Here is a 19,682-nt window from a genome sequence, read left to right as displayed (position 1 = left end):
GTTAAAAAAAGCTTTTCTTCATGTGACCTTTGGTTCTTTTGTTAATCAGCTTAAGTCGGTATCCTCTGGTTCTCAAATCTTCTATCTACTCTGTCTAGACCTTCGAGAGAGCCTCGATTAAATTTTCGCTCAACCTTCTCTTCCCTAAGGAAAACCATTCCTGCTTCCCCAATCTCTCTACGTAACTGAAGTCACTCATCCTTGGAACCATTCTCACAAATCTTTTGTGTATCCTCTCTCAAGCCTTCACACCCATTCTAAAGTGCAGTGTCCAGAAGGGACATAATACTCCAGTTTTATATATGTTCTTCATAGCTTCCTTGCTTTTGTGGTCTATGCCTCTATTTATAAAGCCTAGGATGCCTTTTTAATGTTTTAACCTGTCCTGCCACCTTCAGTAACTTGTGCATCCATTCCCTCATCCTCTTCAGAAGTGTATCCTTTAATAAATATGACCTCACCTCATTCTTGCTACCAACATGCATCATTTAACATATCTCTGCATTAAATTTCATCTTGCATGTTTGCCCAACCCACCAGTCTGTCTGTATCCTCTCATGAGTCTATCACTATACTCCTCATGGTTTACAATACTTCCAACTTTTGTGTTGTTTGTAGATTTTGAATTTATGCTATCCAGGTCATTAATCTATCAAGAAAAGCAGTGGCTACAAAAGTCGTCAGAGGCTGCAAATTTTGTGGCGAGTAACTCGACTCCTGACTCCCCAAAGTCTGTCAACAACTACAAGGCCCAAAGTCAGAAATGTGATGGAACATTCTCCACTGGCCTGGATTAGTGCAGCTCCAACAACATTCAAGAAGCTCGACACCATCTTGGACAAAGCAGCCCTCTTGATTGCATCCCATCCACCAAAATAAACAAACATTCACTCCCTCCACCACTGATGCAGTGGCAGCAGTGTGTACCATCTACAAGGTGCACAGCAGCATATTGTCAAGCCTCCTTTGACAGCACCTTTCAAATCTATGATTTCTACCACGTTGAAGATCGTTGGTGTGGGGGGTCAGCTGGCACAGAAAATCACCACCACCTACAGGTTTCCCTCCAAGTCACATAACATCCTGGAAAATGATCCTTGAAAAATGTGAAGTTATCCACCTTGATAGGAAAAACAGAATTGCGAAGTATTTCTTCAATGGAAAGAGTTTGGGAAATGTTGATGTCCAAAGGGTACCTGATTGTTCTTGTTCATAAATCACTGAAAGTTAACATGCAGGTGCACCAAGCATTTAGGAGAATACTATGTTGGCCTTTATTGCAAGAGGATTTGAGTACACAGGTAAAGAAATCTTACTGCAATTGTTTGGAGCCTTGGTGAAACTGCACCTGAAGTATTGTGCGCAGTTTTAGGTCTCCTTACTTCAGGGAGGATATATTTGCCATAGAAGGAGGTCAATGAAGGTTCAGCAGACTGATGCCTGGGATGGGGGATTGATTTGAGAGATTGCAGAAACCGGGTCTATAATATCTAGAGTTTAGAAAAATGAGAGTTAATCTCATTGAAGCATGCAAAGTTCTTACTGGGCTCAAAGGGTTAGTTGCAGAAAGGATGTTTCCCCTGATTGGGGAATGTCCAGAACCAGGGGACCCAGTCTCAGAATAAGAGGTAGGCCATTTAGGACTGAGATGGGGAGGAATTTCTTCTCTCAGAGGGTGGTGAATCTTTGGAATTCTACCCAGGAGGGCTGTGGACGCTCAGTCATTGAGTATATTCAAGATAGAAATTGATAGATTTCAAGATATTAAAGATATCAAGAAATATGGGTATAGCGTGGGAAAATGAAGTTGAGGTAGATCAACCATGATCTAATTGAATAACGGAGCAGGCGCGAGGGGCTGAATAATCTACTTTCGCTCCTATTTCCTTTGTTCCTTTGTTACTATCCTGAAATGGAATTATATCACTGCATTGCCCTCATCAACCTGTTCTGCTTTCACATCAAAAAAGCTCAATCAAGTTAGTTAAACATGATTTGTCTTCTGAGATATATGCTTGTATACATACAGAACATTCTGGCTACTCTGTTATTTTTCTGCACTAATGTGCAGAATCTTTATCTTGTGACAAGTTCGAGTATTTGCCTAGAATGGTTTGTATGCTGCTACAGAACACTTGATCTGACAGGTCAAAGAAACTCTTAATCTGTTAAAGTTAAATTTTGGGAAGAGCATTTCAATTATAGGTAAGCAACAGACAAATGACCAGGTTTCTTTAAGATTTCAGTTCAATTTTTTTAAAGGAATTTGTTAATATTTTAGTGTGTGAAATGGCTAAGCAGTTAGTTATTACTATAGCCTAATGGCTGATTTATGTATTTTACAGAGCAAAGTGGTACGGGTACTGAACTTGTGGCAGAAGAATGGAGTGTTCAAAAGTGAGATCATACAGCCACTCCTGGACCTGGCAGCAGGGATTCCACCACCCTCTGTCACCCCTGCTGTTGCCAGTACTGCAGCGACTGTGAGCAGCAACACACCAGGTAGAGTCCTACAACTGTATTTAAGAGAATTTATATGGTTTTAATGTAATATGGAAATAACTTTGTTTGAATCGTAATGCATTTTCCCATTTTTGCATCTGAATGCATTTGCTGTAGCTTTTTTCATTGAACTGTGGTTATGCAAACTTGTCAGGCCAGCTGATAAGTGTATGTATGTGTGGCATAATCGATCCCATGCAATTTCTTGTGCTTCCAAGAGAGAAAGCAATCATGCAGAATAGAGAATAAGAAAACATAATTCACAGTGAAAGCACCGGAAAAAATTTGACTGGAAAAATTCCCTCTTTGGTTTGTTGTAAACGCTACTGCCTGGCAACCATGACAGTGTGTGATTACAACTAACCTTTCTTTTCATATTTTAAAAAAACCCCACAAGAACACAGGAAATAGGAGCAGGAGTTGACCATATGTCGGTTCTGCTTCGCCATTCAATACAACCATGGCTGATCTTGGGCTTCAATTTCACTTTCCTGCCTGCTCCCCATATTCTTTGATTCCTTGAGAGACCAAACACCTGCCTATGCCAGCCTTAAATATATTCAATAATGGAGCATCCACAGCCCTCGAGGGGTAGAGAATTCCAAAGGTTCACTGTCCTTTGAGTGAAGTAACTTTTCCTCATCTCAGTCCTAAATGATTGGCTCCTTGAGACTGTGCCCCCGTGTCCTCAATTCCTTGACCAGAGGAAACGATCTCTAGCATCTACCCAATCAAGCCCCCCTCAGAATTTTGTAGGTTTCAATGAGATCACCTCTCATTCTTCTTAACTCCAGAGAATGTAAGCCCTGTTCACTCAGTGCCTCATTGTAGGATAACCCTCTCAACCTAATTTAGTGAACCTTCGCTGTACCGCTTCCAATGCAAGTATATCCTTTCTTAAATGTGGAGCCCAAAACCAGATGCAGTATTGCTGATGTGATCTCACCAACACCCTGTGTGATTGTAGTAAGACTTCTTCATTCCTTTACTCCAGTCCCCTTGCAATAAAGGTCAACATTCCATTTGCCTTCCTAATTGCCTGCTGTACTTGCATGCTAACTTTCTGTATTCCTTATAGAAGCACACCCAAGACACTGAACATCAACACTTATACGTTTCACTCCTTTTGAAAGAAATATTCTGCTTTTCTATTCTTATGACCAAAGTGAATAACTTCACGCTTCCCCACATTATATCTATCTGCAATCTTATTGCCCATTCACTTAACCTGTCCTTTTCTCTTTGCAACCTCTGTGTCCTTCCCACAGGTCACTGCCCACCTCATTTGGTTTCACCAGCCAACTTAGATGCATTACTCTCTGTCTCTTCATCTAAATCATTAATACAGATTGTAAATACGTTTTAGTCTATTTACCCAGTTAACCTTAGCCAGTTCTCCCCATATACTGTGTAATTGGCTTTAAGTTTAAAATTCTTGCTTGCGATTGGAGTATGTCACTTTCAAATGAATATGGAATTCAGTGGTATTATGATCACTGTTTCCCATTAGATCTGTTACTGTGACATTAATAATTAACCCTGCTTCATTATGCAATTCTTGATCTAAGATAGCTTTATCCCTAGTCATTTCCATAACGTATTGCTCCAAGAAACTGTCACAAAAACATTCTACAAACTCATCTTCTAGAACATTTGCCAATTTGAATATCCCAGTCTATATGAAGATCAAAGTCTCCCACAATTATTAATTTGCCTTTGTTACAAACTCCAATAATTTCTTGTTTAATGATCTGTCCGATGATATAGCTCCTGTTAGGGGCCTACAAACTACTCCCACCAGTGTTTTCTGAGTCTTGCTTTTCCTAATTTGCACCCATACTGATTCAACTTCATGATCGCCTGAGGGCAGATCTCCCCCTGCCGCATCTCCTTTGCCATTCTGTCTGTCTTTCTGAAATGTTGTATGCTATGGAATATTTATTTCCCAATCTTGATCACCTGTAACTGCTCTCTGAATGGTGATAACATCTAAATCATTTACCTCCACTTGTGCCACCAGTTCATCTATCTTATTGCAGATGCTTCATGGATTCAGATAAAGACCCTTTACTTTCATTTTTTTATGTCTATTCCCTGCAATGGCTTTATTCACTGAAGTACAATTTTTGTGAAACTTTGTCCCTTCCCCTCCCACTGTACTTGTCTTTACCAACATCGCTGAACTGTTCGAATGCCTTAATCTTTTTCTTTGGGTGCCTAAAACTCTCTTTCCCCGAACGCCACCACCTGCGTTCCTACACACACACACACAAACCTACCTTCTGTTGGTTTAAAGCTCTGTTCACAGCCATAGTTATAAGATTGGCCAGTATGCTGGTACCAGCCTGGTTCAAGTGGAGCCCATCCCAATGGAATAACTCACTCTTCCCTGAGTACTGATGCCAAAGCCCCATGAATCAAACCCCATCTTCCCACATCACTCTTTGAGCCCCTCGTTTAATTCTCTAATCTGTATGACCCAATGCCAGTTGGCATGTGTCTCAAGTAACAATCCAACAATGATTACCTTTGATGTTCTGTGTTTTAATTTGGACCCTAACTCCTCAAATTCTCTTAGGTAGAAACAGAAATGATGTTCTGCTGTTATGTCGTTGGTTCCCTTTGGACCATGACAACTGAATCCTTCCCTCTTCTACTCACAAGTTCTTCTTCAGCCACGAGGAGATTTTCTTGACCCTGGCACTGGGCAGGCAATGCAACCTTTAGAGCTGCAGAGAGCAATATTTAGCCCCCTGACCATACTGTCTCCTATCACTACCATATTCCTGTTTTATCTGCCCACTTGAATGGCATCCTTCACCATGGTGCCATGGTCAGTCTGTTCATCCAGTTTGCTGTCCTTGGAAGCATTTTTCACTTGCTGGACAAAGTAAGGGGCTGAGGCTCCTCCATCACTACATTCTGATTCCCCGACTCACAATCAGACCCCCCTGTCCCTGACCACTGACTAACTTTAAAGTTCTGCCTAACCTAAGGGGTATGATTGCCTCCTGAAACAAAATGTCCAAGTAATTCTCCCCCTCCCTGATGCTCTGCAGTGTCCACAACTCAGACTCTACATCAGCAACTCGAAGCCAAAGTTGCACAAGGTACAGATGCTTATTGCACATATGGTTGTCCAGGATTGCAGTGCGTTCCACAGATTCCCATGTGATGCAGTCACGGCACACCATTAGCCATGCTATTTCTGTTGAATCTTATTTATTTAATTAGTCAATTAGTTAAAATTTACACAGCTAAAAAAATAGAAAGTTGCACTCTTCTAGCTTTGAGACAAAAGAAGAAAATTTGTCAACTATTGGAGGCTGAGAAAAAAGAGCACCTCTTTCCCCCATGCACTGAATTCCCATATGAATCAATTTCCCAACTATATACCCTGTCTCCGTCTCACTCCAACATCACCTCCTCTCCATGCGTCCTCATGCTCCCTGCTCCCCTCAAAGATGTGTTCATATCATGATTAGAATGCCAGTTATCTTATGATGATTGCATTGATCCGCAGCCAGAAATTTACAAGCATTTTCTGGTTGGTAGTTTCATCACCAAACTGAAATTAAACTCTGACCTTGGGCTCTGTTTACTTAAGAGCAATTAGTCACCTGGTGGTACAGAGCTTGAATATTGTTGAAAAAAGAGACATTTTGCCGCAGCATTTTCTCTCGTACTCATCAGAACAATTGCTGGAATGTCAAATTTCAAACGATCATAACAATTTATGCTATGGGCGCAAAGTGTGCTGATTGTTTGGCAAGTCAACTCTGATTGGCTGAGGCATTATGATGGAGAAAACAACAGGGAACCATAGGTTCCCCAAGCTCCTGGGCAATTTAGAAATAGTGCAAGGCTTGAATGTTTCCTTTTGTTTGCAGAGAATGAGTGCCTGTGTATGAATGCATGTCGCTTCTATTCTAGCAAGTGTAAATGAGCCACGTTATGAGCTTGATTGATTCTCTTAAATTAATTGTTAGTGTAGCTATTAGCACACTCGGGATTCTTCAAGTGCTGCCTAATCACAGTCACGTCTAACAGTAGACATTTTGTTTTGAGTTTTGCAAGTACAGACTGGTTAAGTACAAGCTGTACTCTTCTTGTAATGAACAACCGAAGGAAAATGTTGTTTGATTTGATCAGCCAATCATTGGAACATACAGCTATGTACTTGGAATCACACCAGCACTGAAATTCATAGATGACATTGCTCACTTGCAGAACATCTTTTGGACTGAAGGCAGCATCCTGTTAGTGGATGTACCTCAGAAATTTGAACAAGCTAAGCAAGTCATTTCAAGCTGCTACTATGCAGTGGCTACGTGAGTGATGTTTTCCAATAACGGGAGTGTTTTTATTTTTGAGGAAGTAATTAAAGTAGCAAACTGGGGAATGACTCAGGATATGAACATAGAAAATAGGAGCAGAACTAGGCCAGTCAGTTCCTCGAGCCTGATTCGCCATTCATTCAGATCATGGCTGATCTGTTGGGGTTTCAAATTCCACATTCCCGTCTTCCTCCAATAACTTTTGATTCCCATTCCCAAAAAGAATTGATCTACTTCTGCCTTAAAAATATTCAATGACCCTGCCTCCACCCACTTCGGAGGCAGAGGGTTCCAAAGTTGCACAACCTTCAGAAAAAAATTTCTCCTGACCTCTGTCTTAAAAGGGCAACCCCTAATTTTAAAACAGTGGCCCCTGGTTCTGACTCGCCCAGAAGAGGAAACATCCTTTCCACATCCACCTTTTCAGGATCTCATATACTTCAATCAAGTCACTCCTCACTCTTCTAAGCTCCAGTGGAAACAAGCCCAACCTGTCCAACCTTTCGTCATAAGACAACCTGCTCATTCCAGATATCAATCTAGTAAACCTCTTCTGAATAGCCTCCAACGCATTTACATCCTTCCTTAATTAAGCAGACCAAAACTGCGTGAATATTTGAGATGTGGTCTTACTAACGCCCTGTATATCTGAAGCATAATATCCTTACTTTTATGTTCAATTCCCCTTGTAATAAAGGATAGCATTCCATTAGGCGCCTTAATTACTTGCTGTGCCTACATACTAACTCTTTGTGACTTATGCACTGGAACATCTAGATCCCTCTGCACCTCGGAATTCTGCAGCCATTCTCCGTTGAAGTAATACTCTGCTTTTTTATTCTTCCTGCCAGTGAACAACTTCCTACATTATACTCCATTTGCCAGATTTTTGCCCACTCACTCAACCTATATGTATGTCTGCAACTTCCTTATGTGCTCTTCACAGCATACTTTTGAATCTATCTTTGTGTCATCTGCAAGTTTAGCTACCATGCCTTCACTCCCCTCATCTAAGTCATTGATGTAAATTGTAAAAAGTTGAGGCCCTAGCACAGTAGATGTGGTTTATATGGAGTTCCAGAAAGCATTCAGTAAGGTTCCAGGTAATGAGACTCTTGGCTAAGATTAAAGAACATGAATTGAAGACAAACTATTGAGCTGATCAGAAGATTGGTTAAGCAGTAGAACGCAGAGAATAGGAATAATGGATAAATACTTAAATTAGTTGGAAGTGATTAGTGGTGTCTCACAACATCTGTGCTAAGGTGTCAGATATTCACCATAACATGATAGAGGGCCGTATATCCTCGTTTACCAATGACACAAAAATTGATAGCATTGTAAATTGTGTAGACACATGATTTCTGTGCTTGCGTCCACACTAAGAGACATTGGTATGTTAAGTGTATGGGCAAAACTGTGGCAGATGGATTCAGTGCAGGCTAAGTGTGAGGTCACCCATTTTGGAACAAAAAAGGATAGATCTGAGTCCTTTTCAAATGGTGAAAAGCTAGGAATAGTGGAGGTCAAAATAGATTTAGGGGTCCATTTACACAGATCAGTGAAATGTAGTCAGGTACAAAAATTATTAAAAAGGCAATTGGAATGTTAGTCTTTATACCTAGAATATAATGGGGAGGAAGTTTTGCTATGGCGTTATGCACTGCTGGTTAGACTATAATTGAAGTACTGCATATAGTTCTGTGCACCGCATTGTAGGAAGGGTACGATACCTTGGCCTTGGAAGGAGTGCAGCACAGATTCACCAAATGTTATCAGGCTCCATGAGTTAGATGATTAAAAGAGATTACATAAGCTAGCCTTGTATTTCCTGGAATATAGGAATCTAAGGGGTGATTGGTTAAGGTTTTTTAGGATTTTCACAGGAATTGATCAGGCAGATAGAAACTTTTTCTGTTGGATTGAAAGTCTCGGACAGCGATTATATAGCGAAAAAGTTAGAGCCAGGACATTCAGGAGAGAAGTTAGGAAACACTTCTTCGTGCAAAGGGCGGGATTGAGAAATTTCCACCATAAGTCCTAATTCCAACTCAAGTATGGAATTCCGCCCTTGGAAATGACTCCCCGATCTCCGTCCCTCTGTAGGTGTTGGTGTGCTCAACCTCAAACTCTGAATTCTGGGCTGTCTATGATGCAATCCATGAACTGCGAGTGGGGAGCCCCATTGCATCTCACGCCCAGATGTGAACCCCAGCTGATGTCACTCAGCCTCACGCCAGATTTAATCCAGCTGCTGTCACTCATTCAACTGAGAGGATGCGCTGTACTGCTGGTAGCTTGACTCAGGACTTGGCAGACGGGTGGGGTGGGTTGGGGTGAGGAAGCAGCAGAGCTCAGTACCCTCAGGGTTCAGTGGGCCTGAGGGTGGGAGTAATGTGTCGAGAGAGCAGTAGGCCTAAGCCTGATGCAGATGTCATTTTATCTCTGAAAGATTTGGAAACAGTGGCTGCAGAGGATGTAAATGAAGATGTGTCAAAACTGGAAATTCCCAAAGTTAATGAGGTAGATTCCGCACTGTGCACTATTAATTAATTTCTCAAGTCAAAAGAGTGAGATGTTTAAACTTGTGCATTGGAATGGAACATGTGAAGGTTGATGACTTTTGATCGCCAGCAAAATAAATTATTGGAATTCTTTGCTGCATTAAAACTCTCAAAATGCAGGCATTTTTTTCTTTTCAGTGAGATGTTCTACTGTAATTAGCTTTAAAATGTGAGATGTTGCCATACTTGTCCATTGCAAAGACAGAAAAATCTCAACACAGCCTTTTTTAGATTAATAAGTATTCTAAAATTAACTTGACATCTTTCCCCTGCTGCTAATTCAGACTATGTTTTTTGTTTATATGAATTCTTCATTGAATCAAGTGCGAACAAAGAGTTCTCACAAAGTAGGATAAAACTGACATATTAAAGGATGTGCGTTGACAAGGTACAGCCAGCTACCCAGGAGGGAATGGTGGACTCCAACTGTCAGCTGATCATGGTGAATTGGTGCCGGTTTTCAGTAATGGTGGCCTGGCCATGAAGGGGCCTGCAGGGCCCCAGAGTGACTCGGTATTGTTGTAGGGCCATTGGAAAGGCCAGGTTGGGAGGGAGTTGCTGGGAGGGGGTTGGGAAGAAGGGCCATCGAATGGGTGAGTGAGTTGGGGGGAAGGGAAGTTGGGTAGAGAGACTGCTGAGCAAGTCGGAGAGGGTGGATTGTTAGGAAGAGGGACGTGTGTGGTGGGGAGTGGTGCGAGGAGCTTATTTATTACAATGTGTGTATGGTGGATAGAGGGGAGAGGGGCTTTACTGAGTCTCCTGTCGTTAGGGAATATTACTGAAGCCTACCTGAGTGCGAAATAACATTTTTACAAAGTACTTTAAAAACACACAAATAATGGTAAATATGAAAATCTGGAACTTTGTAATATGCAAACTTTATTAATTTAGTGAATGTTACTATGCTGCTTTATTGCTAATTTGTTTTTGCTGACGACAGGGGTCACATTAATTTTTGAAGAGTTTTTAATGTATTTGTTCATGAGATGTGGGCATTGCTGGCAAGGCCAGCAGTTGGTTGCTCATTCCTAATTGTCCTTGAGAAGGTGGTGATGAGTTAAAGTAGGGTCACATTAGCAAAAGCACTGTCATAGTCCATTGTTTCACTTCACATATACATAATCCAGGAAGGTCATGTTCTGTTCTTAGTATGGACTTCATCTTGTATTACTTGAATCTAAATGCGTTGAATTCTGAAGTCACTTTGGTGATTTGATACAAATGCATTGGTCCACAGTCTTGGCAGTAATAGAAGGTTATTAAAAGGAAGAAGAATGTTCCCACACAAAGTCTAATAATTGCACCTATTTGAAGTGACCTAGAAACGTTTGCATTCACTACAGAAAATACAAAGTGCTACAATTGCTTGACTCTACATCCTAAACTGTTTTCAGACCATTTTGTCTTCAGCCTCTAATTTTTAAACTTATTTGTTTTTGGCTACTCTCATCCCTGAAAGGGTTATAGAACTTCCTCCTACAAAAAGTAATAGATGGTAGTTCAATAGATCATTTTAAATCTGAGATTGATAGATTCCTTGCTAGCCAATGGTATTGAGGATATGGAGCTAAGGCAGATCAGTGGTGTTAGAATAGAGATCAGCCATGATCTCATCGATTAGTGGAATTGTCTTGGGAGACTAAATGGCTTTCTCCCATTCCTATGACACAACACTTTAGTGAAGCATAGACTTAAGGGTGATCTGATCAAGGGGTAGAAGATGATGGAGGGAATAGGTTCAGTTTATGTTGATAGTTTGTTCCAATTAAGTAGCATATGGGAGCCAGGAGGCACAATTGTAAGTTATCTAAGGCCAGATCTAGGTCAGGAAGTAGTCCTTTTACCAGAAAATTGTGGACCTGTAGAACAGGCTACTGTTCATGCACTGGGCATCAGTTCGTTTAATTCATTCAAGCCAGAGTTGGACCTATTTCTTACTGTGGTAGAGATCATTTCAAACTGTAGTGTTTCATGGGATCACGGGGGTTAGAGTGATCTCCTGGACTAATTTCAGTTGCCTTGGAGTGTTATGGAGAAATATCCTAGATCTTTTATCCCTAAGTTGACATAGGTTTTTTTTAGTCTTTCCCTGCGTATTACATGGTTTTGGTTGGGGCAGAGTGTGTATATATGATGCGATCACATTTGTGTAGAATAGGCTGGATCGATCAGAGAATCCTTTCCTGTGAATCATTTTCAGATGTTGGTAAACTGTTCACTTGTCTGTTTTCCCATTTATTGTATTCCCAAGTGGCAGACCTGTGGAACAGGGTTCCCTAGGGAAACAGTCAAAGCAGGAAGTGTTGCTTCATTCAAATCCAAATTAGGTCATTATTTTGGAAAATAATAATTTGGAATACAGTTTATTAGTAACCCAAGACATGACCTATGTTAAGTGTAGAACGTTTGAGAGAAACAGGTGACTTTGAGCCTATGATTTCCAAAGCTTTTCACCATTGGCATATGTTCCTTGTGTCATGTCGGGAGCCTTTTGTGTAGACTAATTAATAGTGATCATTTGCCATGATTTGCCCTCAGCAGCATTATTGTTGGAGCATGCAGCTGCCACAATGGTAGAAGACTAAGTAGGTTAATCTTAGACTTTGTCCAACAATTACTGCGTTCTTTAGTTTCTAAGTTGAACAGGATGAAAGTCTGAATGTATTTATTCTCCTGACATATCTGTAACAAAAATAACTTTTAATTTCGCCACCTAAACTATTACCACTGGTAGAGTATAGCTACTGTTATCACAGTATTGCAGACCTAAAACATTTTTCTGGTACATATTCACACATTTTTTTGTGAAATCTGCTGTATTTTGTAGTCCTGAATCCCATGCAAGTATGCTTTTCTCTCGCAATCCAGTGCTTGAATCCCTTCATTTCACTTTCCCCTACACTACCAATGTCTACTCTGAAATTCACTGCTCTGGCTTGCTACCTTTGTCTTTTAATAACCTCCTTAAAACTGGTATTTTTGACCTTGCTTTCAGTCATCCTTTCTGACATTTTGTCTACTGCTTGCCATCTGCCTTGCCTCTGTGAAGCACCTGGGAAGTTGTCTATGTAAAAAAGACAATTAAAAATCCATGTTGATATATACTTTTTAAGTATTACCAAATAGCTTTAGGACCAGTGCTGAACAAATAGATGGCATTGGGCTGGATTTAACAGGGCACTGAGGTCTCAGCTCCCCTTCACGCCCAGCTAAAAATTCAGGAGAGAGCCTGTTCCCACTGCAGATGATTGCCTTTGCAGTTATTAAACAGCCAATTGGATATTAAATGACTTGAGGTGGGTCTTCTGCCCCTCAGCCACAGACAGTCATGCCCAAAGAGCTGCCGGCACCCCTACCGTGGCCGCCTCCAACCTGTGTAGGGAAAGCTGCTGTTGGCTGGACATTTGGCATGGGCCTCAACAGAGGCAATATAAATCCCTTGTGGACATTAATTGACCACTTGAAGGGGATGTGTTAGCCTGCCTGACATGCTCCCCTTCCTGCTGGCAAAATTGTGGCAGGGGACTTGTGGGTGCACTGCCCTGTCTTCAAATCTGCTGGCCCCGGGGTGGGGTCCAGGGGTTTGGAGGGCATTAAGTTCAGCCTGTAGAACAGATGATGAAGGCTCAATGCAAGGATTGTATTAATCCTTCCTAAAACTAAATATTATGTTTTTAAAAAGTGTGTAGCTATTTTCTTTAAAAATAACATTTGTTTGTAGTTTTAACGCTTTGGTTTGAATGCAAGTTAATTGATCTACAAATAAGATAAATGAAAATTACAGGTATTGTTAAGGTGTTTATGATCATAAAGGTGAGGGATGTCAATGCTGCAGAGTGGGCCCATTATCAAATTTAAGCACTCCTGAATAGGGTATGGTGAACTGTGACAGTAATATACTTAACCTCATCCTCCAGTGAGGTTCCTTAATGTTTACAAGTGTGAAACTTTCCCTTTCCTGCAACAACCATCTTTGTGATGATTAAAACTGAATTTGTTTAGTCAAGCCTTTGTAGCAGAACAGCATGTTCTGGGAGCTCATTTCAGGCCGCTCTCTGATTTCGCACATGGTTCTTACAGCTGGCAGAGAGTGGGAAAAAGCTGAAGATCAAGTTAAATCTGCAGTCGGCATCTGACTTTTCTGGTTGCCATCTGTTAGTTGGTGTGCACTTGTGTCTGGATGTGACCTTCTCCTGAAAGCACCAAAGTAGTGTGTTGGTGGCAGTCTGAACTGCTTTGGAAATGTGCCTGTCATTCTCAAATAGTACAGATGTGTGCAAGATGTGAGGTGTGGAGAGCTGAAAGTTACAATGATGTTGCGATTTTTGGCTGCAGAGCATAAGTGGGAGGTGGATTGCAGTGGTGCAGTGGTTCTTGCAGAGCAAAAATAAGCAGGGGAGGGGAATGTTGTGAGCTGTGGTGGTACAAGTGTCGTGAGCAAATACTTCAGATGGGAGGTAGAATTCTTACCTTGACAACTCTGGTATGGTCACTAAACATCTTTAAAATTGCAGTCATGCCCTGCTGGTGCTGGAGATCCTGCCTAAAGTGCTTTCCATCTCTTGCCCTTTCCCTGGGCCATGTCCTCCCAAAGTTGCATCAGCCTGGTACCCTTTCTGAATCTCTTGCAGCCATTTTGCACTTTTCAACATTTCCCTACTGCCTGAAACCACACTGCACCACCACTTAAAAGGAAAATATGGAGATGTCATTAACTTCACCTGCTACAGCCTAGAATGGCTGCAATGGAGTAAAAGTTAAGGGCCGCATTGACCTCTTGCAACTACAGGCAGTCCCTACATCTGAGTTACCCTCTTTCCCCCTCACACGACCAACCTTGCCCCTATTCTCTCTCCCAAAGCAGGCATGCAAGCAGCTTAGGTAGCACTAGTTGCATGCCTGACACACAGTTATCAGCAACAAAATTTCACATGGTCCATGCATTAATGCGAACATGCTCATGTAGTGCACTCTGCACTCATTTCGATAGTGATCACATTTTCAGATTTGTATGTTTGAACCTCTGCCTCTTGGTTTAGGTACACAGTTCAACAGTGTATGCCCTTATTCCTTGTATTACCTATTCTAGTACATTATCTCTCACCTTTCTGCATGAAATTCTACCAACCACAAGTTTGCCCATTCAGTTACCCTTGCCTATGTCTCCCATCAGCCTGCAGTCCCCCTGTTGTGTAATGGATAAATTAGAATGATATGCTTACGACCCAAATCCAAATTATCCGCACAGATTAAAACAAAATTCTGTTTTCTGCCCCATGAACCTACTTTCTGTCCCATGCTGCTACAGTTCCATCCCAACTGATGTTAGATTAATTGGTTTATAGATTTTATGTTGGTTTCCCCCCCATCAATATGCATATCTAAGGATTAGAAAATTATGGTTAGGGTCTCTGTTGTCCCCTTTCTGACTTTCTCCAACAACCTAGGGTACATGCTATTTGAACCCAGTGACTTACCCTCCTGAGTTGTGCAAATATTTTGAAAACCATTTCTTCACTGTAGATTATCTAACAATTGTTCAATATCATCCTTTTGTGCACCTCCACTCTTATTCCCATCCTTATTTCTATAAACCGGCGCAAGTATTTATTTCCTATTTCCTATTTCTGTGATACCGTCTACTGCCCTTTTTATCCCTGAGCTGCTTAAAGCCTCTCCAGACTATTTGCTATACCATCCTTTTTCATAGTCCATTTAAAAATTTCTAATCTCCCATTTTACATCCCAATAATACTTTATATTTCTTATGATTTTCAGTATTGTTAACCCTAATTTTATAATTTTCAAACTTCCTTATATTTTAACTTAATTTTAAACTCTCTATTTCAGAGGTGCTCTAACCATTGATTTACCTCCATTTCCTCTACACTGGTCTAGTCATCTCATGTTTGATGATTCCCTGTTCCTGAACCAGTGTATTTTTGTGTTTTTCTCCTTTTATCCCACTAAACCGTTCCTTTTTCCACTCTAGTGATCTTGGACTCTGCAGTATCCTTTCCTCTGTTGCATTGAATCTCTATTGTGGCCCAATTCTCTTATTTTATGTGGATTATTAACACTTTTTAATATTTCATCTGTTTAGTCATATGTGTTTGTGAACCTTTCTCTGAACTGAAGGCTGTAGAAATAAATTGTGCAAACAAACTCTTGACAAGTGATGGTTGGCAGCAATAGTGTTTGAATGTTAATTTTTCACCGTGTCTCCTGCCATCGCAAGATGGCCGGTTACCTGTCTGCCATGTGCATTTTCCTACTTATGCACAGAAAATCAATTAAATCATTTGTGGGAGACACAGTGCCAGTTGGATCTTATTCAGATTCTGAAGCGGTTTACCCAATTTCTGAGCCCCTCGGTAGGCGGGCAGTCTGGGATGGGGAGGGAGGGGAGGTTTCTGATCCACCCAGTAATGGCTGCAATTCTGAATTACAGTCTCCATATCCTGCATTTGCAGCTCCAGGGCTGCTTTGGCAGTCGGGATACGGCCTCCCCTCAGTTTCTGAATCTTCTGCTCTGGAGCCACTTCCTCTTAACCTGGGCCTGTCACCGGGAAGAAGCCCCAGAGCTGCAAACACAGGATATGGAGGTTGTCATCTGGAATTGCTCCATCCCCATCCCGTTGCTCGGTTCCATTCCTCCCCTCTGCTTCATTGGCTTGGAGAAAGTGAGGCTTTTTTAAGCTGTCTTTAATAACTGCCTGGCTGCTGCATGCTCCATTGATGGCAGTGACGTCATAGAGTAAAACAGTACAGCTGTACATGTATGGCATTGGCAGCAAATACAGCCTTGATATTTTGAGGAAAAATGTCGTGCAGGTTTCCTGTGGTATTTTATAGCATAACTGCACACAAATTTGATAGTTGTTGTGTGAAGCTCGATTCATATTAGATCTTGCCTCCCTTCCTGAAATTACATACTGTAGGTAATCTCTTCAGGCTCATTTTGAAGTAGACACAACAACTACTTATATTTATATACTGCCATTAATGTAATGAAATGTCCGAAGGTGCTTCACAGGAGCATTACAAAACAAAATATGACACCGAGCCATACAAGAGAGCATTAGGTCAAATGACCAAAAGCTTGGTCAAAGAGGTATATTTTAAGGAGAGCCTTAAAGGAGAAAAGTGAGGCAGATTGATATGGAGAGGAATTCCAGAGCTTGGGGCCCAAGCAACTGAAGGCATGCCCACCAGTGGTGGGGTAATTATAATTGGGAATGCACAAGAAGCTAGAATTAAAAGTGCACAGATTTATTGGAAGATTATGGAGTTGGAGGAGATTACAGAAATAGGGAGGAGCAAGGCATTTGTAAACAAGGATGGGAATTTTAAAATCAAGACATTACTTGACTGGGAACCAATGTAGGTCAGCCAGCATAGGGATGGTTGGGGAGTTGGACTCAGTGCAAGTTAAGACATGGGCAGCAGAGTTTTGGATGCCAGCAAGTTTGCAGAGGGTAGACTGTGGGAGAACAGCCGAGAGTGTATTGGAATAGTCAAGTCTATAAGGTAACGAAAATGTGGCTGAGGGTTCAACAGCAGTGACAGGCACTGAATTTTACAGCACAGAAGTAAGTAATTTGGGGCCTTGTGCCTGTGTCAGTTATTTGAAAGAGTAATCCTATCTTCCTGCCCTTTCCTCATTTTTCTTAAAAAAGTATCAAATTTATCCACTTCCCTTTTATAAGGTCTTGTTTTCCATTGCTGCTTCATTTCACAACAACTCTACTAAAGAATACTTTGCCTACCTCCTTCCACCATTCTTTTGACGATTTTACTATACTGTCTTTTGGATGAGATATTGACCAGGCTTTTACAGCCCCACCCGTCCAGCAGGAAATTACGGTCGTGCCAAACTGAATGAAGATTTAAATGGCTCGCTGCATCCACCGAGGGGAGACACCCCGCGGCGGGGCCATAAAATCCTGGCTTTTAAACCGAGACCTGGATTGCCTGTTTTGGTGGATGTGAAAGACTACATGCGACTACTGAGCAAAGAACAGGAGCATTCTTCCAGTGTCGCGACTGACATTTATCCATCGACCAACGTCACCAAAAACACACTAACTGATCATTTGTCTCATTGCTGTTTGTGAGGCTTTGTTGCATGCAAATTGGTTTCCACATTTGTGTGCAAGACAATAGTGACTACATTTTAAAAATAATTAGTTGGTTGTGAAGTGTTTTTGGATATCCTGAAGATATTATAAGTAAATTCAAGTTCTGTCTTGTTATTGGCTCATTGGGCACATAAAATTCTTGTGTGTTGGTCTCAATCTGCTGCATTTTTGACCTGAGATTATATCTGAATTCTGACATATGTTTAAAAGAATTGACCTGTTGTTATAAAGCCATGCTTTGTATCAAAAATTACTTTCTGTATTTACTGGCTGAAAACCACTGATTGAATTTCAAAGACTGAAACAGCATTCCAGTGACATGAAAGAGCAGTTTCTGAGGCAGATGAACGTTTGCACGATTGTACCCCACAGATTTGAAAGCCGTTACAATGGAGTTAACCTGTCTAGAAAACTCCATCAGATACAGCCATCTTCAAGGATTGCGGATGAGTCATCTTCTAACCCATTCGCAAAGCACCCAGACAAACGCCTGGGTACTCAACTGGGTGGAAACCATGTAATCATCTCAGACAATGAACTCTGACTGAGAAAGGAATTCATCCAGCCATAATCTAATCGCGTAAACCATGGACCACTAGCCATGACCATGTTTGGTTACCTGGTCAGTTGGCAAGAGAGGAACATGACAAGCCAGACCTTTTATGTTTAAGAAACTGCTTTTCTCCAGGCCACAGAACAGAAGCAGAAGAAACACTGAAGAAACAGGACCCCTGAGTAGACCTCTCTCACTCTCGTGCTCTCCACCCAGCCTGCACATTTGAGCCGTCAGCTGCCATTCACCTGCTGCAGACAAATGTTTTAGGAATCATCCCAGCAGCTTTTGATTCTATCATAACTGATATAAATTGCCCATTAACATATTTAAATTGTTTTGATGCCGAATCCAGAGGGATCATCAAGCTCAGCCTGAAACATCCAAGTCATCAGCCTGTAAGACCTATATACCTTTAACTCTTTGTGGCATTGTGGTATTGTCGCTGGACTGGTAATCCCGACAGCCAGCGTAATGTTCTGGGGAGCTAGGTTTGAATCCCACCATGGCAGATATTTGAATTCAATCAAAACCTTGAAACCATTACTGATTGTCATAACAACCCATCTGGTTCATTAATGCCCTCAGGGAAGGAAATCTGCCATCCTTACCTGGTCTGGCCCACATATGAGTCCAGACCCACAGCAGTGTGGTTGACTTTCAAATGCTCTCTGAACAAGAGCAATTAGGAATACTTAATAAATGCTGGACCTGACTTAATTGATAAGCTTATCCTTTTTTTAAAAAAAAACCCATTGCAGTCAAACAAGGACTGGGAAAAGAGGAGTGACCGTTTTACCCCTCCAACTGATTGCAACACCTGTACAGTCAATGTTGTCTGAGCTTTACCTTGTGACTCAGTGGTATTACCTCTGGGTCAAAACTAGAATTAACATGCACAGGGACAAAAAACAGAAGTATAAACAGATTAAAAATAAATACCAAGCAGGGGTCATCACTCTAATCCCATGGTTTTACTTCTGCAGCGTAGGCTTTGAGTACAGCCCAAACAGATGCGATGAGACACTCTTTCTTGCTGGTCATAAGACTACCTTTGAATGAATCACAGATCTTTGTGGGTTGATGGGGCACTTGGGTTTCTCAGCTGCCAACTTTTCAGTTGTATTCGTTTAATGCTATCAATTGTGGCACAACTATGTCAAGAATTGGTACAGGGAGTTGTGAACACTATTCCTCATTCATGATGTCACGTTAAGGGAGGGAGTGCACCTATAATTACTTGCCTATAATCAGCAATTCTAAATTATAGTAACTAAGTGAATACTTTATGTTCTATTGTAACATGACCTTTACTAAAATGCACTTGGAGAAGGCTAATCGATCAGTTTTATTTCCCTTTATAACAGTTGGAGTTTCATAGTAGTTTATTAGAATAAGCTATTTGGCAGACTCACGAAGGACCTCTAAATCAAGACCACAATAAGCCTAGACAAATATAGGAAACTACTGTTAAATATTGCGGTGGATGTATTCTCATTGCTGAAATGCACATTTATGTATGAGCATACGAATTAAGAGCAGGAGTGGGCCACTCTGCCCCTCGAGTCTACTCCGCCATTCAAGA

The 19,682-nt window shown here is 41.3% G+C and overlaps 1 protein-coding gene across 2 annotated transcripts in view; it reads left to right on the top strand.

Moving 5' to 3' along the window:
• scaf8 (SR-related CTD-associated factor 8) overlaps positions 1-19,682 on the top strand; it is a 195,190-nt gene that overhangs the window by 106,339 nt on the left and 69,169 nt on the right. For both annotated transcript variants that reach the window (XM_041217396.1, XM_041217387.1), the window contains one exon: positions 2,346-2,502. In XM_041217396.1, coding sequence (XP_041073330.1) covers positions 2,346-2,502 — 157 coding nt within the window. The remainder of the gene's footprint in view (positions 1-2,345; positions 2,503-19,682) is intronic.

The sequence above is a fragment of the Carcharodon carcharias genome, chromosome 2, assembly GCF_017639515.1.
Source record: "Carcharodon carcharias isolate sCarCar2 chromosome 2, sCarCar2.pri, whole genome shotgun sequence".
In the NCBI taxonomy this organism is placed as follows: Eukaryota; Metazoa; Chordata; class Chondrichthyes; order Lamniformes; family Lamnidae; genus Carcharodon; species Carcharodon carcharias.
Note: the sequence above shows the minus strand (reverse complement) of the source record. Positions and strands in the feature narration are given on the sequence as shown.